Below are 12,051 nucleotides of genomic sequence, written 5' to 3'. Positions count from 1 at the left end.
TTCATCATCTGGAACTTGAAGCTTCATCTGTTTCAGTCATTTGAAGCCAAACAAACACGATTCAACTCGGTTCTCCAAATCTGGTAAGAAATTCAAACCTGGCCATTTGCAAAATTATGAGATGCTTGTTGTAGATCTTTTTATGCTGAGAACAATGAAGTTTAAATCAATGAAAATGGTTAAGTATGCTGAAAGTTACATGGATCTTAAGTTGTGTTGATGATTATGTTTTTGCATGATTCTCTCATATTGGTTTGAATTATTGAAAATGGAGTTTAGATTATGGATGTGTGTTGTTAGATGTGTCGAATGATGTATTCAATTTCCATTTCTGGGCAAAATGAATTTTCACGATTGGATGATGAAGATGAATGTTGTTACTGTTCATAAACCCTAAATGCAAATTTCCAGATTTTTCTGTTTTGGACGTGTTGTGCATGAAGTTCCTGTTCCATTAGCATGTAACCAATGGCCGAGCGACACGTTTATTTCCCAAGCGCTGCGTTTCACTAATTGTTCCATATATTTACTAAAATGCCATTCCGTGCCAAATGGTCTCATTAACTCATGTTGTTTTCAATTTTTATTCCATTTTTGATTACAAACTTGCAAAAATCATAGAGCCTTCATTGTTAATCCAAAATTAATGAGACTTTTTGCAAATTGTTCATTATGATCTCTAGTTATTTATCATATATTTTCCAGATTTTTGGCATGGATGGTTTTTTAATTGTGCTAGAGTTTTGTTCATGTGTCCATTTTTTGTACACTTTGCCAAATCAATTGTGAAATGATGATGCTTTATCCAATGGCTTCCAAATTTTTTTTTCTCAAACTAGACACATTCATGGTGATTTTGGTATAGAGTTTGTGAATTTATCATCTCTGGTTTGTGAGTTATGATTTTTTGAATTAGGGTGTGACAATTTGTGTCACACCATTGATGTGTAACTTCATGATTTTCTTTACCATGCTTCTTGACCTCAAATTGCTTTGAATTTTTGCATGATTGAACTTATGTATGTCTAGTTTACATGTGATTTTTCTTGGAATTGTTTGTGGCATTTCCTAATTGTTTGAGATTTTTCTCCCCTGTTTGACCAAAATGTTGACTTTTGTGACACTTGATGCCATTTGTTTTGTGAAATTCTCATACATTATTGGATGAACATGAAATTTGACATGTGATTAGTAGACATCTTAAGGTTTATCATGGTGTTAGTCCCATTCATTTCTCATTTGCTATCACTGATTTATGATTTATTCAAGTTGGTGCATGTTTGGTTGACTTCTTTGAGCATGTTTGAACTTGCCTTGCCTTTCTGATTTTCATTGACCAACTTCCTTTGATCCAATTGAGCCGAAATTTGATATGCTTATCATGTTATGGATGATGTTTGATCATGAATTATTTGAGAATTTTTGGAATTGTTTATGATTGGTTTTGAGTTGAATCATGCTGTTGACTTCTATGAGCTCCTACATGCCATGCTTTGACCTAATTTGCCTATGAAATGATGATGATGAATGATATGATTGTGGAACCAATTGAGTTTGTTTCTTGATTGTTTGAAATTGATTTTGGACACTTGTCACTTGCTGTTTTGACTTTCTTATCTCTTTTTGACCCTAGGCTTGTCCTAGTGGTCTTGTTGCTCATGTTTAAGCTTGTTGTTTCAGGTTAAGCAACAAATGCTTCAAAGAGATTAATACCAGTTGCTTGAGTTTGATGTTTTATCATGGACTAACTTGTGTGTTTTGTAGGTTGTTTAGCTCACTTGCTTTGAGCTTGTGCTTTGCACAACTGATTGACTGTATTATCTGTTTGGTTTATGCTGTTTGTTCTAACTTTGTGTCTGATATACTAACTGTGCTTGACTGATTTCAGGTACTTTAGTTGCTTTTAGTTCCTTGTGAACTTTGCTTTGCTTTGCTTGATAAGCAATTTGCATTGAGGTATAATTCCTTACTCCATGTAGTCTGGAAGACCTGGCCTGTTACTTGGCCAGGCAACTGTCTGAAGTCCTCCTTAAGAGGCAATGCTTGTGTGTGTTTACATTTGTCCCAAGCAGGAAAAGTCCTTTGAATAAGGCAATTGGTGGATATAAGAGATATGTAGTCTATCTCCCACTATTCTGTGAGTCTTCTCCTTGCTCCCATGACATGGTTGTAGCATTGAGATCCTAACCCAAGATCTATCGAGTCAATAATCTGTGGAGAGAGTTCCTACTTTCTGAACTCCCACACCTTCTGATATTCAAATGCTCTCCCTGACCAGGGATAAGAGCAATGAGGCACACCCCTCATATCCTTTTATCTGCTTCACCTTGGCTCTCAATGTCAAGGTTAAGAGCACCATTAACCCAGTTACAGAGGTTTGTTTGTTGAGGTTGATATGACCCCTCGACTAAAACCTAACCTTGATTGAGCCCATTGTTTGCATATAGTGTGTGCTACCTGTGCTTGTGTGTTTGTTTGACTTGCTTCCTGTGCAAGTTAGGCTTAGTTTAGCTTGCTTCCTGTGCAAGTTAGGTTTGGTGTGGCTTGCTTCCTGTGCAAGTCATGTTTAGGATAGGCTTGCTTCCTGTGCAAGTTAGCTAGAAACCTTAACTTAGGGATGATTTTGCATGATAACATCTAGGCTCGAGTCGTAGTCTCCCTAGTTGTGTCTCCCTCTGTTATCTGGTTAGGCTAGTCCTGTTTCCCTCTGTAGGGGAACTACATCGCCCTGATCCTCGTTCCAGACGGGGTATGTAGGCAGGAGGTCGTGCGAGACCTCTCCGGGCACTTTTTTTTCTTTTTGTGTGTGTTTGCTTGTTAGCTTTGGTGTGTCAGGATATGGACGTAAGCCCAGGGATTGGCTGTACGTATCCCGATTTTGTTTGTTTGGTTCGGAAGCCGATGTAAGTCCAGCGATTGGCATTCGGGTTCCAGGTTTGCCTGTGGGTGTGTGTGTCTTGTTTGGCGTGCGTGAGCCGAACTACGGCAGCTCTGATTCTCGTTCCAGACGAGATACGTAGGCATAGGATGCGACGTCCTATCGAGCTCCCTTCCTCTTAACCCCACCTGTGTTTGTCTTCGGTGCGTGTGTGTGTGGTGTTTTAGCAACCTTTTCTTTTCTTAGAGCGTGGATCCCGTCGAGTACGACGGACGTGAGGGGTGCTAATACCTTCCCCTTGCGTAACCGACTCCCTTACCCTTTCTCTTTGGTCGCGAGACCATGTCTTTTTCCAGGTTTACTCTGAGCGTTTCCTTTCCCTCTTTTGGGATAAATAACGCACGGTGGCGGCTCTGTTGTTCTTGTTTCCCGCCGGTTTTTCGCGTAATGCGACAGTATGGTTTCACTTAGCACAAGATGAGTCTAGCTAGCTGATAACACTAAGAAAGAAAAACATAACAAATTAGACAACAACAAAAAAAAAGTCAATATAAGAACAACTTATGAGAAAACCCAAACAACAAAAACCTCATTTCTAATAGTGCTCAGGCTAAAGCTCAAACCATCATCAACAAATCAAATGCATGCAAAAGATAAATGATAGGGTTCTGAAGTCATTCAGAGAAAAGAACATCAATTGACCATTGATCTATTAAAATATCACTCCTGATATGAAAAAATTATTTAAAAAAAAGAATATATATATATATATATATATATATATATATATATATATATATATATATATATATATATATATATATATATATATATATATATATATATATATATATATATATATATAATGATTTGCACCATTAATGGCACAAAGAGAATCTACTTTAAGAATGACTTGATTAAGTTGCACCTCATCTCTCTTGCTATTTCTTGCTATTTTAAGATATTTTTTTTAATTATGCAGAAGAGAGCATTTCTTGCACTAACTTTACTTGTAAAATCTTTCACAAAATGTCAAAAATATTTTTTTTTTAAAAAGGATGAAAACCCACATAATATAACAATCACAAAACATAAGAAATGTTAGAAGACAACTAAAGATTAAAAAAAATAAAAAATAAAAAAACCAACAAAATTCAAATATGCCCTTGAGTGCGAACATATACTTCTAATATCTTGGATGATTAAATTCAATTGAGATATCTTAGATATTAAACATTTATTTTTTCATAATACACATAATTTGACTAATTTCTATCTAAGCTTATAATTTGATCCTATTAATTTCACACACCTTACGTATGAAACCCTCCAAACTAGTCACAGTATTTGCCTAACCTCAAGACTGATTCAATGGTCTTCATATTCACTGTCTTATAGTAGCCTACAATCCCTAATAAAAGAGACATGTAACCAATAAAGTCATCACCGAATTGCTGCTGAAAATTTTATCAATTTCCCACTTGCACCACCCTTTGACTTTACATCTATAGTCAACACAATACTATTGCCTAGCTTGTCACTTTGAACTTTGATCAACTTGAACTAAATTTATATATATTTATTTCACCACGCAATCCATATACAATTTATTGTCCATTAATTCTTCTTCTTCTTATTATTATATATATCTAAACATTAGTTGACATTTTTCATCAAAACCTCTTCACAAAAATATCTTACTTCTCATTAACCACTTGTTGTAATGGATGAGCTTGCATTCTTAATGGATTGGGATTTGGAAGCGATCAATGAAACTCCAACAACCAACACCAACACTTATTTTTCTCAATTATTCTCTGAGTTGCAACATGATGAGTTGTTATTTGCCAATTTTCCTGAATTTTCAGAAACCGCTAATGTTCTTATTGATGAATTTCAAGAACTTTGCAAACCTTTCTACCCTCTTTCATCTCAAACAGTTGTTACAAACTCTATGATTCTCCCTAAAGAGCTTGAAGAAGTCAAAGAAATTAAAGTTTCAGATCAGAAATTAGCTTCTCAAGATCTGCAAGTTTCTGCAGTTTCTAAATGTAAAAAAAGGTATATAGGGAGAGATATAATTCAATCAAAGTTAAAGTTTTATTTCATTGATTTTTCAAATTATATTTATAATTGTTTCCAAGTTTTTCCTTTGTCTTTTCTTTGTAATAGAAATATAAAGCTAATTAGGGTTTGTTAGTAGCAGTTATCAAGTTATCAAACCTATTTTTTCTACAAGAGGAATCTTTATCTTTTAGATCTTGTGATTTGTAAACAAAAAAAAGTGTGTCAAGGAATATCTACGTACAAAACAGACTGACACTTGTGATTACGTTTAATATTTTTTTTTATAATTATTATCGATGTCTCTTAGTGTCGATGTCATGTTTTTAGTGTTCCTGCTTCATAGAAAATAATACATAGAATTTTCCGTTTGCAAAGTGAATAACATATGCTTGTTGATGATGATTTTTTCAGCAAGAAAAGCAAGAGCAAGAGTATAGTGAAGAAAGTAACAGCAGTGGATGGCACTCTTTGTGATGCATGGGCATGGAGAAAATACGGACAAAAACCGATAAAGGGTTCACCTTATCCACGAAGCTACTACAGATGCAGCAGTTCCAAAGGATGTCTTGCAAAGAAACAGGTTGAGAAGAATCATTTAGATCCAAGAGTTTATTTGGTTACATACACTGCAGAACACAATCATGCTCAACCAACTAGAAGAAATTCATTAGCAGGAAGCACTAGGAAGAACAATCTGTTAGCTACAAATTCTTCAACAGCACGTTTGGAGAAAATTCAAGATGAGGTAACTGTGATGACAAGTGTGCAGATGATGGTGAAAGATGAGGAAGATCATCATCTTCTTGAATGGTTGGAGGGTGCTCAATTATGTGATGATGGTTGGATTCCAAATAAAGAGTTAGATGAATATTTCATTGGACTAGATAAGTGCCAATAACATGCATAGATATAATAAAGTTATATATATAGCTGCAGTTTCTGTGATGGTTTTGATGAAACTTTGTTCCTTAAACTATACTGTGTTTGGATTAAGAGAAAATGATGAGATATTATTAGATTTTGATGTTTTGTATATATATAAGTTTGGAATAACATTTGAATGTTATGGAAATATATATGTTTTTTTTTAAAATATATTTCAATGCGCTTTTTTTTTTTTTACTAATTTTTTTTGTATGATGTAGCACTTTTAAGAGTTCTCTCTTAAATGATAAATTTCTATCTACACGAGTTAATGAAATCATGATTCATGACCACACATACTTAAGCAAACCAAATATTACTTACTACTAGTTACTATTCCAAAGAAACCAAAAGGACTTCAAACTTAAATTGTAGAAGCATATTATTCATTTTACAAATATTTTAGTACCGAGTATCACTTTATTTAATATCATATTTAAATATAAGTAAGTAAATAAATATCTACTTTATATTTATATTATATAAGTATTACAAAATTTAATAGTTTTTTATTTATTTATATTTTTCATAAAATTATTAACTATACTTAGTTAAGTATGAAAATTGTAGCTATTTCGAGTGTTATATAGACTACATAGGAATACATTTTTTCAAATGAAAATTTTAAATTGGGAAAGATACTCTCAATATAAAGTAAAAATAAATAATAGCTTCAAAATAATTTAGGATGAAGTTTACATATAGTCTACCTATATAAAAAATTTGAATGCAAGTCACATATGTAAAAAGTATGACCAGCTATGTCATGAGACATAACTAGGAATGACTTTCGATTTTGGGTAACAATTCTATATATTAGAGATGAAATATGAATGTGATTGTATAAATATTTAGAGATATTTATCTATGATTAATGAAAGATGACTTATCTAGTGGGATATTACGATTTCATTAGTTTTATCTTGGTGGTAGGGTTGTCCTTTTCAAACTCGATTTTAAATGTTATTCATATCTTTTTTTTCTTCTTGAAGATGCATGATTCTTTTTGGAGGAAGATCGCGGAGCTGCATATGTGTTTTTTCTATGTGTGTTTCTCTATGGTGGGGTTAAAGGGGGACGAGTTATGTTTTAGTTAGATGAGAGGAAGGGTGGCTAAGGCGTTGGGTGGTCTAGGAGTTCAGTGTCTGGGGTAGGTTAATATTTTCCACCACTAGAAAAATAGTTATTAGCGTCGGCCACTTTAAGACGCTAAAGGTGAAAAAACAGACATTGATATGTGGTTAGCGTCGGTTTAGCGTCGGTGTCAGGCCTTGAATAAAAGTTGCGAAGCTACTGGGTAACGTCGGCTAAAGATACACCGAGGCTACGTAGCCTCGGTGAAACCGAGGCTAAGGTGATACTAATGGGACCGACGCTATATTGTTTCAAAACCATGAAAAGTCAATAATTATGCTTAGCGTTGCCCTGTCCGACTCTAAAGTCAACAAACAAAAGTCAACATTTTCTGTTAGCATCGATCGACTGGCATTAAGGTCAATTTATAAAACTCAAGAAAAAACATATAGCGTTCATGTCACCGACCCTAAAGTCAACATAGAAAAGTCAATAATTATATTTAGCCTTGCATACACCGACTCTAAAGTCAACAAAAAAGGACAATAAATATGTTTAGAGTCGGGTTGCAACATGACTTCAACTTCGAAGAAAATCAACCTCACTCGAACAAATTTTTTCAATCCACTCCATCAACCGAACAATATCATATTTATGGTAAAACATTTGGAAACAATCTCAAACATTCGTGAAAGAAACTACAAAAGTTCTACCCACATTAACTTTCAAAAAACATACACAAAAAGTAATCACATCCGAGATTAATTCGTTCTACTAAAAGTACAAGATCAATCTTCATCTAATGACTGATCATCCAAATCGTCATCATAATGATGAGAATGTGATACAAAAGTTGAAGTGTCAAATTTCTTCATCATAAATTCCTTCCAAGCATTCATCTCCCTCTCCATCCTTTGTGCAGTCTCGGTAGCAGCTCGCATAACTTCGTTAGCCTCTTGAAATTGGGTCGTTGTAGCCTCGCAATTTGTTCAGCTCTAATTCTAGCTGCTCTTTCAGCTTCTAATGACATCCCAAACATAGAGTGTTGAGGAGTTTGAGATTGTTGGGTAAAACTTTTTTATCCACGTTTTAGATTAATAGCTAAATCTGCAGCGCCATAAACCCGACCACGGTTACGGCCCCCAGCAGCCTCTGTCCATAGCTGATTTACACGCTCTCCATCTAACACTTGAACAACCTCTTCATTCCCTTCTTCAGTTGGCTGAAGTTCTGCATCAAACTTCTCTTTAAAAGTCTTCTGTATAATAGAAAAGGTAAGGAATACTTAACAGCAAGATAACACAAGCAACTGTATCATTCATATATGTATTTTCTATTTCAAGCATGTTTCAAGCATAAGGAATACTTAACAGCTACATAATATATGTATTTGTACTGAATACTAGTGTTAATTTCAAAATTTGTGGTGGCGATATTGGTAACACTTTTGGAAACATTCTTATAATTAGTTTGGTGTGAAATTTCTATTAATTTCTTTTTCTCTTTTGTGTTCAAATACAGTTCCTCAAAATTTACATATTTATGTTTGTTATACACAAGTGAAAAATTCTGCTGTGTTGCTTAAATTTACTGACTTAAATTCTGTTGTGTTTCAAATACAGTTCCTCAAAATGTACATATTTATGTTTATCATAATTTACTGACTTAAATTTCCTATATTTTTTTCTAGGTGTTGCTTCTGCTGTGTTAGAAGCATTTGCAGTTATAGTAGCCATTTATTCCTACATATTAATATATTTTCTATTAACATTTCAAGCATGTTGCAACTGTATTTTCTATTAACATCGCCATAAGGAATACTTAACAGCTACATATTAATATGTTTTCTATTAACATTTCAAGCATGTTGCAACTGTATTTTCTATTAACAGCTACATAATATGTTTCAAGCATGGATGCAAATATTGATGCAGTAACATTTACGAGAACTTACATAAGTAGATGCAGCACGACTGTCAACCCATTCACCATTTTTCCTCTTGTGTGTTTTTAAAAATAACTCATCGGGACGCAGATCCCTTTGAAGTTCACGTGACTACAAATAATCAAATAATCCAATAATCAATACAGAATACGAGTAAAACTGTCAAGATATAAAGAATCTTCATAATAATAATAATTTGTTAGGATTTTATTACTTACAAGTTGAAGTGCAACATCAATATGAGCCTTACGGCCTGTGGTGTGGACTGCTCCGCCTCTTGCGGAAGCTCGATTGGTCTTGTTTTGAGAAGACACAGCCAAAAACTCGGTCTTTTTCCAATAAGTTTGAAGTTCAACCCAAGCATCATCACCAATCCATGAAGGTCGAGTCCCTTTTCTCCTCGCCTTCCCCAACATGTCGTTTAATCGTTATCTTCCTTTTTTTCAAATGTGTTATAGACAAATGCATGATCGAAAGGATCCCAAGAAAGCTTCTCCTAAAAATAATTAAAATCACATAATTAATATTAATAACCAATTAGTTACTTTTTTAAATATAATTTGATCAACTTAAGTGACAAAAGTCAATAAATACTTACTCCAAACAACTTAAACCAATCAGCTTTCGTATCAGGATCGAGTGCAGACCAATGATGTATAGGTTTATAAAATTGTTTGCGTATCGCATAATTAATGGCACTGTGTCAAGTATACAACCTGTATTAAGAATCATATGGATAGTAATATTCTCAACTTGCTTAACAGGTTATATATATTTCAGACAAAATACAATAATAAAACTACTAAATTATTAAATTATGAGAATATATATGACTTACCCAGTACCAGATGGTTTTATAATAACTTTCCCATTCTCATCTATTGTTGGCACAAGAGGGGTAACAGTTTCTTGACCCACCGCCTCATCCTCATCAGCATCCACATCTTTCTCCTCTGCCAAATTTGAAGGGCTAGCCATTGTTTGAAGGTTTATACTTTGAGGGCCAGCCACTGTTTGATGGCTTAAAGTCGGAGTAGGCATAAAACTAAATTTCTCAGAGGTAGTGGCATGAACAGGTACTACAGTTGGAGCTGGTGTTGGCATCGATGATGCAGCCTGCACGAACGATGTTGCCTGAGTTGGTGTTGGCATCGACGATGCAGCCTGCACAAACGGTTTTTTAGAAGCTGATGTTGGCATTGATGATGCAACCTGCACGGACGATGTTGCCTGAGCTGGTGTTGCATCGACGATGCAGCCTGCACAGACGATTTTTTCAAAGCTGATGTTGGCATTGACGATGCAACATGCACGGACGATGCTGCCTGAGCTGGTGTTGGCATCGACGATGTAGCCTGCACAGATGATTTTTTCGAAGTTGATGTTGGCATTGACGATGCAACCTGCACGGACGATGCTGCCTGAGCTAGTGTTGGTGCCGATGATGCATCCTGCACAGACAATGTTGTTTGAGCAAGTTTCCTAACGATATGCTTCTTGTTAATTATGCGATTTCGTTCTTCTTGAAGTTTTCCTAGTGCTAATACCTTAGCTTTTCCACCTCTTTTAGTCATCTGTTGTCATAAAAATAAAAGGATTAGTCAGTCTCACACTCTTAACATAAAAATGCCAATTAATAAACAAGAAAAGAAAGAAAATCTTCAAAACTTAATACAGTGTTCAGCACAAACTGACTTGATTTTTAGGAAATAGAGAAATGAAGAAAAATGATAGAGCAGACCAAAACAAAGTTAAAAGTAAAAGAAAAGAAACAATGTTGTTTCTGATAATTCAAATGCAGTTGCCAAACATTATCATAACAATGTTGTTTTTGATGATGTTGGTGATGCAGAAAAGAAAATTTAGTTCTGCTTCACCCTTTTGTTTCTATTTGAACCCTCATTCACGTCACAACATGCTTATCTTCATCAATGCCTTCTATCTGCTTCACTAGTAGAGCAATCAAAAATCTCTTCAAACACATCTAATTGTGACATGTCACGCAAACAAGATATTGCTTCAATTTCTACATTGGGTAGCGCAGGTAACATCCCATCAGATTGATAAGGTACTTCATCCTCTATGTTGTCAATCTCTACGCGACCCCTTGGTTTTGTGGTGATTGCCGCACATCATCCACGCATATCTCTACACATTTCTGGATATGGGACATAATACACTTCTCTTGCATTTTGCGCAAGGATGAAAGGATCATAAGGACGATAACGTTTATCCATCTTAATATCCATAGTTTTATATTGTGGGTGAACCTTTGTGCCCGTATTCCTTGTTGGATCAAACCATTCACAATAAAAAACTGGAATCTTATGCTTCAGACCAAAGTAATCTAGCTCAAAGATATGTTTGATTATTCCATAAAAATCAGTATTTCCTCCTTCTGCAAGACCTTTCATGTGCACACCATAATTGCTAGTTTTTCTACCTTTGCTCCATTCTTCAGTATGAAACTTGTACCCATTGATAAAATACATGTTCCATGATATGACCATTGATGCAGGACTGCGAGACAAGGCAATTATATCTTGGTTAGTAACTCCATTTGTCTCCTCATTTACATATTTCTTCAGCCATATGGGAAACTCTATATGTATGCGCCCAGATGAATCTTCTATATCTAGAGAGTGGTTCTCTAAGAATATGCTGAAATAAAACACACGATTCATAAGTAAATATCTATTATGATATGCATCAATAATTTGATTGAATATATTATGATGCACACTTACTCAAGATATGGTTTAACCTCATCACAATTTATCAAGACATGCACATGTGAAGACTTCCATTCCTTATCAGATAGAAAATATTTTCGTGACTTCCCACTTGGTCGACCGACACTTTGTAGAATGGACATTGTAGGTAGAATGTCAGCATTGTCTAAATGAGGTTTGTTACTAAGATTTATGGTTGGAAACAAATGGAAAGAGTTGAAATAATGAGAGCAAAAGTAATTTGTCTCGCGATGTATATAATCACTGCATATGGAACCTTCAACTCTAGCCTTATTTGTCACTGCCCTCTTTGAGACTCCCATAAATCTGCACATTCAATCATTCCACGTTTATTAATTTATGATAAACATGCAATAACTTAATAAAATCAACCACAATAATTACCTTTCGAATGGATACATCCATCGGTA

At 34.7% G+C, this 12,051-nt stretch overlaps 1 protein-coding gene across 1 annotated transcript; it reads left to right on the top strand.

Moving 5' to 3' along the window:
- The first annotated feature begins 4,486 nt into the window (after nt 1–4,486).
- On the top strand, nt 4,487–6,016 carry LOC127107125 (probable WRKY transcription factor 29). The gene is made up of 2 exons (XM_051044400.1): nt 4,487–4,939; nt 5,357–6,016. Exons 1-2 carry the CDS (start codon nt 4,602–4,604, stop codon nt 5,841–5,843), a joined length of 825 nt encoding a protein of 274 aa, XP_050900357.1. The 5' UTR covers nt 4,487–4,601; the 3' UTR covers nt 5,844–6,016.
- Nucleotides 6,017–12,051: the final 6,035 nt, after the last annotated feature.

The sequence above is a fragment of the Lathyrus oleraceus genome, chromosome 7, assembly GCF_024323335.1.
Source record: "Lathyrus oleraceus cultivar Zhongwan6 chromosome 7, CAAS_Psat_ZW6_1.0, whole genome shotgun sequence".
Taxonomy (NCBI): domain Eukaryota; kingdom Viridiplantae; phylum Streptophyta; class Magnoliopsida; order Fabales; family Fabaceae; genus Lathyrus; species Lathyrus oleraceus.
Note: the sequence above shows the minus strand (reverse complement) of the source record. Positions and strands in the feature narration are given on the sequence as shown.

Excerpts from the sequence above, each read along its gene's own strand:
- LOC127107125 (XM_051044400.1), top strand. The coding sequence starts at position 4,602 with ATGGATGAGCTTGCATTCTTAATGGATTGGGATTTGGAAGCGATCAAT. Across the intron at positions 4,940-5,356 it reads GTTTCTAAATGTAAAAAAAG|CAAGAAAAGCAAGAGCAAGA; the intron begins GTATATAGGGAG and ends TGATTTTTTCAG.